The 9,463-nt window shown below is 47.4% G+C and overlaps 1 protein-coding gene across 2 annotated transcripts; it reads right to left on the reverse strand.

Moving 5' to 3' along the window:
- Positions 1-3,956: 3,956 nt before the first annotated feature.
- EDN1 (endothelin 1) lies at positions 3,957-8,871 on the reverse strand. 2 transcript variants are annotated; one of them, XM_074575939.1, is made up of 5 exons: positions 8,503-8,871; positions 8,181-8,328; positions 6,995-7,153; positions 6,619-6,726; positions 3,957-5,243 (listed from the first exon to the last, which is right to left on the reverse strand). In XM_074575939.1, exons 1-5 carry the CDS (start codon positions 8,564-8,566, stop codon positions 5,105-5,107), a joined length of 618 nt encoding a protein of 205 aa, XP_074432040.1. In that variant the 5' UTR covers positions 8,567-8,871; the 3' UTR covers positions 3,957-5,104. The 2 variants fall into 2 exon arrangements, with proteins under 2 accessions (XP_074432040.1, XP_074432038.1); XM_074575937.1 differs by having other exon boundaries at positions 8,181-8,759.
- Positions 8,872-9,463: the final 592 nt, after the last annotated feature.

A 9,463-nucleotide genomic window follows, 5' to 3' on the forward strand; every position in this document is an offset into this window, starting at 1 on the left:
TAGAAAAAAGTTAGGTTTAGGGTTGTTGGCTTTTTTTATTTCCTTGGGGGGAAAAACACAACAACAACAGTGTGGGCTTGAATTACAGTTGGTGAACGAATCATTTCTGCAGACCCCAAAATAGTTGGAGAGGTCAATGAAACCACAAACTCCACGGGGCTCATCCATTTCTGAATGCAGCTTTCTTGAGCCAGAGGCAAACTGCCCCATTGTTTACCAAAGTGATATTTATCTAATTTGTTACTAGAAAATGCTTGTGGGGGGAAAAAAACCAAAAACCCAACCCTGAACCCAGACCAAAAGGAGCAAGAGTCACTGGAGCCCTGTGCTAGCATCAGCAAATCGGTGTCCATTTGCCCCTGTCGTGGCAATATCAGAAAGAATAAAGCCTTTCTGTGTCAAATTCAGCTCTCGTTTTCACTGGCATAAACGATGCCTCTAAAGCTGAGGGAATTGTTGGCTGACCGACTGACCGGTGGATTTCAGGCAGAATTCAGGTCTCCTTGACCTGATCTGAGCAGAGGAACTTGTCCCAGGCACACCGCTAAGACATACCAGCTGATTGTTTAACCATATTGAGAAATGGCAAAACAGGCTTCCCTATCATTTTTCACCTAGCTCAGATTTGATCGGAGATATAAAATAAAGTAAGACACGAACGCCCATTCTGGCTAAGTTTCCGAAATGTCATTCGCACGATGTTTACCTCAGGAAAAGCGATCCTGCCTCTATCTTTGTACTTTATCTGTGGCGCTCGGTCTCTTCGCATATTTACACTCACCATCGCAGCTTCCAAGCATTCTCATCTAATTAATCAAAACCTCCTTCCTTTTGTTTCCTAGGTCACGAAGGAAGAACAGTAAATCAAATTAAGATATCGGCTGTGAATGGAAGCTGGATTTCTACACAAGGAACCTAATAATAGCGTCATGATGCAGACCAAGTCAAAATTGATATGGTTTCATATACACAGAGGCAAACAGTTGAGTGTGAAGAAAAGTAAACGTCAGATAGCCTTCAAGCAGCGGTTTATCCAGCTCATTCTGTGTTTGTAAATATAGAAGTGTGTTGTGGTGGCTAAATTTATCCTAATGTAAGGAAACATGAACAAAGAGGCTGGTATTTGGTAACTTCTATAGGCAGCATTAGGACGTTCCGCGTGAATTATTTTGGGGCAGTTCACGATAACATGGTACAGATTAGAGTTGCCATTTCTGGAAAAATTAGGTCAGAAATATGTAGATAAGATGGAAAGAATTTCAGTAGCATTGTAGTACTTTCCTGACTTGAAGCCTGACTCACTTGTCGAAGCTTTGTTTTATTGTATACCTTGTTTTGATATACAGTCAAAGCAGCCTTTATCCAGAGAAAATAAAAATAAAGCAGCTAAGCAAAAAAGAATTACACACCACGTTGAATAAAAATAAGTACAGCAAGCTAAAAAATTAAGATAAATAGTTGTCTTTTCCTGTGAAACTTTTTGCAAGTTCAGAAATGGCCATGCAGAACCCAGGAAAAAACAGAGGAGGGAGATACAATTAGGTAACAGCTCAGGAATGGGGCCTTTCCTTGCTTTTTATCCCAGCTGGAATTTCAGCCCTATGTCAGGTGTATATTGGCACCATTAGAGTATGGCCACGCTGGAAAGTGGTGGCCCTCTTCTCCATGTGCTTCCCTTCGTCCTTCATCCTGGATTAAAAGAACCTCTCACTTAAAAAGGAGATAGATCATAGCCATGAAAGGTTTACTTTTTAAGAGAAGTGAGATTAGTTCTAGGTAGAAGAATGAGAGCCCTGACTCTGCAGCCTTGCCTCTGCAGTTAGCACAATGTTTCCATTGGCTTCAGGTAGAATATTTTTTCGCTCGTTGTCGTTTGTTATAAGTAAGAATGTACTTTTACACTGCTCTGTGCTCAGTGCCATAAATCCCAGCACATACCATGCCTCTCTTTTTTCACCGGGGGTTCTGGCCTGAGTTATTGAATCTCTTTCTGCAACGGAGCTCGCTTTGAGAAGGAGCAAACCTCTGGGACAGACCCTAGTACTTGTATGAGAGCCAGCCTTAAGATAAAATGCTTCATGTTCCCTTTTGCTTATTCAGTGAGACAAACAGACTGTTAAATTCTGGTTTTCAGTCCAGCTCATTAATGCAAGCCAGGGTAAGCGGCAGTTTATGCTCCTATGCCAGAAGGTAAATAGCACGGGGTGAGGGGCAGGGGCAACATGGAATGGCTTCGGACACTCTTCCCAAAGCCTGCAAGCCCCTGGCATCAGGGCATCTAACCCTAACCTTCCTTGTCCTCTTTGCACTGCCGCTCAGGCTTGGTGCTGTGCAGGGCTCTTACTTTACCTTGCAGGGCTCCGGGGACCGTGCCTTCCCCAAAATGCAAAGCTGCAGCATGAGCAAGCAGCAGGGCCAGTTTAGGGGGAAGGAAAGGAGGATGAAAGCCAGCTTTCAAGTCCAGGCATGAGCAGAGTAAACCCTAGAAGGAACAGGTTTATTTTTAGGATGGTTCTCTCAAGAATTCCTTAAGCAGCTGGCCAGGAATTTGGGCTACTACAGCCCACCCACAGCACCATTTAGCCCAGCCACCTACAAAGTCCAGATAGCCAGCCTTAATAACAGCACAGGCACTGCTGCAGCACTGCTCCACTCCCAGAATCACTCCTCTCCTGCCGCACTCTCCCAGGAGAGAAAACAGGAGCAACTGGGATGGGGATGCCAATGCACGGCCCCTTCCCTAGCAGGGGCACCCCACACCACCCCCTTGCCTGCCACATTGGCTGGGTGAGAGGCAGTGCCTCAACTACTTGCTTGTTTATTTTCCATGCCAAAGGCAAGCACCAACAGGGGAAGAAATGGAAAGCCAGGGAGCGTTAGCGACGTCTCCTCACACCTGAGAGAGGTCACTGGTCCGTGCGCATCCCAAGCAGTTAGTGCGGGCAATGTGGGGATCAAAGAGTGTCTCCGGAGACTGCATCCTGCCCTGCAGAAGCGAGGGGGCTCCCCATTGCTTCCTGCTGCCTGGGACAGGCTCTCCTGTCAGACCCCAGTCACCAGCACTGCCACCTCTCCACTGAATTGCTGCCTCAAAACGCCGCAGAGCAGCGTCAAGGAAACATGATATGGGCTTTATTTAGCCTTCTGGTGTTTGGGTGTGAAAAATGCTGCAAATTAATAAATATTGCCAAGAAATTCCAAACAATTTCAGAAATTTTTAATGGTGAATGCTGTCAGTGTTTGCAAGTGACATATATCTTGTATTGCATTTGTTTGTAAAAGTTTGGTTTTTTTAAAAAAAATCCAAAACATTCAGTTTTATCCATGGACTAACTCTTGTGCTGTTTTTCCTATAGGATCAGAGATGATTAAATCTATTTATTTGCTTTAAGCATCTTTCCAGCTATAACCACTTTAGGCCAATGTTTGGAGACACGTGAAGCTTGACTACCACTCTGGCTCTTTCCTGGGCTTGGGCCAGGCTCCACTGAGGTTTCCATCTTTAACTGTCCTGGGCTGAGAATCTTTGGGATAGTGTGGTAATAAGTAACATAACACAGCGTAGTCCAATATAGCATCCACTGTGTGCATGTTGTCCTCTAGTTCATCAATATCCAACCCCTTATTGGCCATATTTTAATGGTACAGTAAATCCAACATTAGAATTTGTACTACTGGATGAAGAAGACATGTGAGAGTGCTGCTCCAAGACAAATTCATTTGGCCAATTCAAATTTTGCTGTGAAGTTTTGATGAGGAAGCTTGAAGCTAGAACAAGTATTATCTGTTGTCTCACGTTTGGCGTAACCTTTCTGTGTCGTGATCTGGCTAATCTGACAGAAAGGCAATCAGGCGCACACACTTCATCTAGGTCAGCTTTGTATGTGGGGCAATCTACCTCCGTGATCACGGAGCCACAGTCTACGGAAAAGCAGGCTAGTTGAAAAACAGGCCAATACAGTAATTAAAAATATTTATTTCTGAAGGTATTTACCTTGATAGGCATAAAGCATTTCCCAATTTCATACAGAAATACATAAAACATGCATAGACCAATATGGCCTACTTCAATGTGTATTCAACATGGTAAATATAATGAAGAACTTGTGTGAATATAAATACAAACCACAAAAAATAAGCACATAAGATTCAACCTGTCAGCAAATTCAACAATGTGAACAAATTCACTGCTATAAACATTCACCCAATATTAGCCTTTTGACATAATTCAAAACAACCCTTTGTCTCAACGCATTTCCACCAAACAAGGCGCTGAATAAATCTCACAACAGGCTCTGGTACATCCCCACTTCAGTGCATTTTTGGTGGCATGTAAGACACAACAACCTCTATTATTAGAACTTCAGTTAGCCAAATATCCTTGTTATGGGAAACCTAGTAGCGTCCTCTAACTTTTATTTTATGTTGAAGAGTCCTTTGGCATCCAAAACCAAAGGACATTGACTATGCAAACAACCACAGTGTTTAACCCACGTTCAGATAACTCTGGTTGTACAAGTAAACTAGACTTCTGAAAAAAGGCAAAGGGTTGCAGCTGATTAGTAAAGGCAATAAAAAGGTGTAAAAATACTCTAGCAGGAGTGCAACAAACAGTATGCGAGGTAGACATGTATATATGCAGTAAGTCCTGACTAAAGTAGCACTGTGGCTTTCATTTTTGCATTTTAATACGGTAGAGTTTTTCGCTTTGAAGTCTGTCCACTCAGATCTTGCTTTCTGTCCTTTCTAAACAAATCTGTGAGGTCTTCCTTGCAAGATGCTTTTGATGTAGACCCTGAAAGCTGCTCAATTGATGGGTAACATTCCAGAAGCGATATTCAAATATTTCTTCAGAAAGATGGCTTTCTATGTGTGTTACTGCCGACTCCCCTTCAGCCCCTCTACCCATCCATCTGAATTCCAAAATAGTGAAATCCTTTGCTTTTATACTTCCAAATATGGGACTTCCTTAGTGTTTTGCTCTGCTGTGCAAACACGTGGACAGAGAGGTCCTTCACCGTCGTGGAATGTCAGAAGTCAAGAAAGAGTTTTGGTGATGCTTTGTCAGCAAGTGTGATGGAGAAAGAGTCAGGTGATCTTCCCACTAGGATGCTTTCAGGCTTTCCCAGATGCTTTGCCGTTTGTTCGCCCTATTATGTTTCAGCTTCTGCCCTTTCTGGAGCTCAGCCTTCAGCTTCGCAATACTGAAGGAAGCTTTGATACTGTTACCAATGGCTTCCAGCCTGCAAAAAATAAGAAATATACATTAATTGTTACAATAATGAAGATGCATCTCCAGTGTGCAGACATTCAGTTTTTGATTAAATAAGCCTCACTCTAGATTTCTGCCATGGCATCCTCAGTAACTGCTGATTGCTATACCTCTGTCAGAATTACGCTAACTTAAGCCACTTGAAATATTGGATTCAGATTTTAAATGCAAACATTAAAATAAGTTAAAATATGGATTCAAATATAGATGCCCTAGACTTCCTTAAACAGCACGCATCCAATCAAGAGGTCTTCAGTGTTACTCTTTTCGGCTGTTTTGTTTCTTTTAGGTTAATATGATCCTGGTTCCAATGAATGGGTGCTTTTTCCAAGTAAGTAATCAAAAAATTATTTAAGACTTCCAGGGCCTAAGTCTCACTCAAAATCATCAGACTGCCTGCTCCCATAAACCCTGATCTGCTTTTGAAAGTAGCACTAAAGAGTCGTCTTTTGTATGGGCAAACTTCTGTATGCCATACTTTTACATGGCCGAACACCAAACGCTGGAGCTGATGTAGCTCTAACAACACTCAGCTTCAAAGCTGACTTCCCCTCTGCAGGGTTCACTGCTGCACCAATTCCAACGCATGCCTCTCTGAACTGCCACTCTGTGGAGTGCTACTGCTGCCTACTGCCACTCAACTTACTATGCACGGACCTCAAAAGGCAGTCCTGAAATTTACTCCTAATCTCAAATACTAAACTGGGCTCAAATACTGATTTAGTCTTCATTTTCCCTTTCCTCAACCTTTTTGCAGGCATTTCCATCACTAACATCCTGTACTCATTTTACACAGATTTAGCGGGCAACGTATGAGACAAGGCAGGTAGAAATCTGCCTCCTGCATTCTAAAAAGCCAGCGACGCCAGCCAGAAGAAACAATATATTCAAAATCTGGATAGATGGACAATCTTTTTTTTTTTGTTTCCCCTCCAGTAAAATGGAGTAAAGTATCTAAAGAAAGGCATTCTGAGTCAATTTCGTATTGGAATAGTTGGGACATAATATTTTTAAGTAGTTAAGAGAGTGCACGAACACACTGAAATGATAGGGTCTATTTATTTCTGTCAGTATTTCATGATTTCATACTCTTCTGAAGTTTGGTGTATCTTCAGGCCTACAACTAAGCCTGCTTCCTCTAAGGAATGGACGGAGGATGCCAGGCAGAGCTCAGCACTCGTGTGCTAAAAACCCATGGCATCAAGAAAAGCCCTCCAGATATCCTCACGGATTCCTCTGAAACTCTCAAGCTGAAATCACCAGCTAAGCCCAGGCTGACCCGACGGCAGGTGAACTGTGCTCTCTATTGCTGCTCCGGGGAACTACAACAGAGAGAAGAAACTCACCGCTTCATTTTCTTGCTGTCAACAAGCTGTCGGTTCATGCATTTGGGTCCGATGCAATTGCCAGCTTTGTTGCGGTGATGCGAGGTTTTCTCCACTGTGGACTGAGCCCTGTTAAAAGTGAAAAGGTGCTGCTGTTAAAAAAACCCCAAGTCTGCAGTCCACAAGGTGAGGCATCTCATCAACCACTTCTCAAGGCATGTAACAAGTGATCTTTCTGGGCCAAACCATAGTATGTATCATAGCAGTGTGAGCACTCAGGTAGGAGGCAAGGCTTTGGGGAGATGATTTGCTCAGCAAGTGCCAAAATGAGTAAGTCTACCACAATCCATCCCTTTTACATGCACTGCCTTTTAAAGAGTAGCAACAATAGACGCACCAGAGATCTTTTCCTGTCTGGCAGAAGTTCAGACATTTCTTGTCCTTCTGGTTGGCACATCGGCATCTGCTGCCAGGTTCAGTGAGCATCTCTGGCACCATGTCCTTCAGCGATCTTCTGGATCGAGAGGGGCCTCCAAGACCGTAGGGAACAGTCTTCCTATGATCAAAGAGACAACATGAAAGTCATTCAAATAATTCCGTGGCATCAAAACAGTGGGGTATTTTGGGCAATCTTATCAATGGGATTGATTGCATGAGTAAAGGCTGTGGGATTGGGAATGCCTTGTTGGTCATAGTTTCCATGCAAATGCTTCTGATGATCCTCCAACATATTCATTAGCATGGCTACTGAGAAGGCTAATGACCTTTTAATTGTGATTTCATAAAGCTGCTGTGCCTCCCTCTGCGATAGAAAGCAATAAAACCTCATCTCTTTGAACTTTGGTAACTGCCAAGACCGAAAGAAGCAATAAAAGCGAGGAACAGAACCTCTGCGCTCAGAGGAACACCAGCAGCCAAACAAATCACCAGAATCAGTGTTTGCAGCGCTAGGTGAGGCTCTGGCTCACTACTTTTTGGTGAGGACAGCGTAGAAATGGACCCTACACATAACTCTTTTAACATGTGGGATGCATTAATTTGCAGTAAAGAGCAGCAAGAGGCAGCAAGGAGCCACCCCGTGTGAAAGTAAACCTTCTAGCCTCCTAACTTGTCACAAAGAAAAAAATGGTCAGACAAATTCAGGCCGGCAAAATCATATTTTTGGCATTTTGTCTGGTTCTGATTCATAGTGAAAAGCATCCCGCAGCCTTTTGCTGAGCAGCGCCCAAAGGAAATACTTCTGCCCAGATTTTAGGAACGCAGGTGTGCTGGGGCTGTTAGCAGCTATCTGCTCAATCTCGGTGGCCAAATCCTACTTGCTTTCTCTCCCACTGAGCAGTCTCGCTCCTAAACTCGGCAGAAAAGCAGGAGAGGGGGGAAAGCAATAGGAGACACTGTGCAAATAACTATTCCTTCCTCTCCTTCACATTTCTGCAGGTGGGTTAGTGGTTCTTCATTTTTTTTTTCCCTCCTCCCCCCGCTTTTTTCCAACCAAAACCGAACCCAGCGCTCGGCGACTGCCGAAATCTCGTGTCGTCGTCGCCCCCCCCCACTCCCCGCCACGTCCCGGTCCCCTCACTCACTCGGGGGTGTTGATCCAGATGATGTCGAGGTGGCAGAAGTAGACGCACTCCTCGTCCAGCAGCGAGGAGCAGGAGCAGCGCCGGGCGCGACGGTGCCCGGCGGCGGCTGCTGGGGGTGAGGGCGCGGCGCCCACCTCGGCTCCGGGGGCTGCGGGAAGGGAGCGGGCAGAGCTCAGCACCCGCGGAAAACACGCACCCCGCGCATCTCCCGACGCATCCCTCCGGGACGCCCTCCCCGCCGGGGCTGCCCGGCGGCGCGGAGCCCGACCGGCGGCTCCCCCCGGACCCAGGCGGCGGCGAGCGGCTGGGTACCGGCACCTACCTGCCGGCAGCAGCCCCGGGCAGAGGACGAAGAGCAGCGAGACGATCATCTGGGAATAATCCATAGCAGGCAGCGGAGAGCGGACGGGAAAAAAAAATAAAAATAAAAAAAAAGGGGAACGGAGGAAAAAAAAGAAGAAAAAAAAGGGGGGAAAATTAATAAAAGAGAAAAAAGGGGGGAAAGTTTCTCCCAGCGTCGGGACGGAGAGCCGTGTCCAGTGCCCTGCGGGGGTAAGCGGCCGCTCGGTGCGCCCCAGCGCGTCTGGCTGGCGCGGCGGTCCCCGGCGGCCTTTTATAGCGAACCCCCATGGAGCGGGTAAACAGCCCCGGCGCTATTTTATCCCGAGACAATGTTATTCTGCTATTAGTCACCGGCGCGGCAACGTGCGGGCCGAGATAAGGCCGGGCTGGAAAGGAAATCGCCTGCGAACTTCAGAGCGGCGGCGGCGGCGGGCGGCGGGTCGGGGGGGGGGGGTGACCGGGAGGGGCCGGGCCGGGCGGGGGGCGCCGCCGCCGCCGCCGCCGAGGGCGGGCCGCCAGGGGGCGCCCTACCGCCCTGTGCCTCGCACCTGAGGGGGCCAGGCGGCCGCCCTGCCTCCGCCGGCGGGGCAGCACCGGCCTCGCCATAACAGGAGCAATTATGGCGATTATTGTCAGCGTCGGTGTTGCTGTTATTATTAAGAGCGGGGCAGGACGGGACGGGCGGCGGCAGGCGCGGTGCCGCCCGCGGTGGAGGTGTCACGGCCGCCCCTCGGGCATGGCGGCGGCCGTTGAGGGGGTGTTGTTCTGGCTCGGCCCATTGCTCCCGCCGCTGTCCCGGGGGAAGAACCCGGCGAGCGTCCCCTCTGGGCCTTCCCCAGCCGGCGGCGGCCGGAGGGCCGGGGCCGCACGGGCAGCGCCCGAGGGGGTGGCCGGGGGCGGCAGGGGTGAGCGCGGCCCAGTGGGCCCGATCTCCACCCGCT

The sequence above is a fragment of the Larus michahellis genome, chromosome 2, assembly GCF_964199755.1.
Source record: "Larus michahellis chromosome 2, bLarMic1.1, whole genome shotgun sequence".
NCBI classification, from domain to species: Eukaryota; Metazoa; Chordata; class Aves; order Charadriiformes; family Laridae; genus Larus; species Larus michahellis.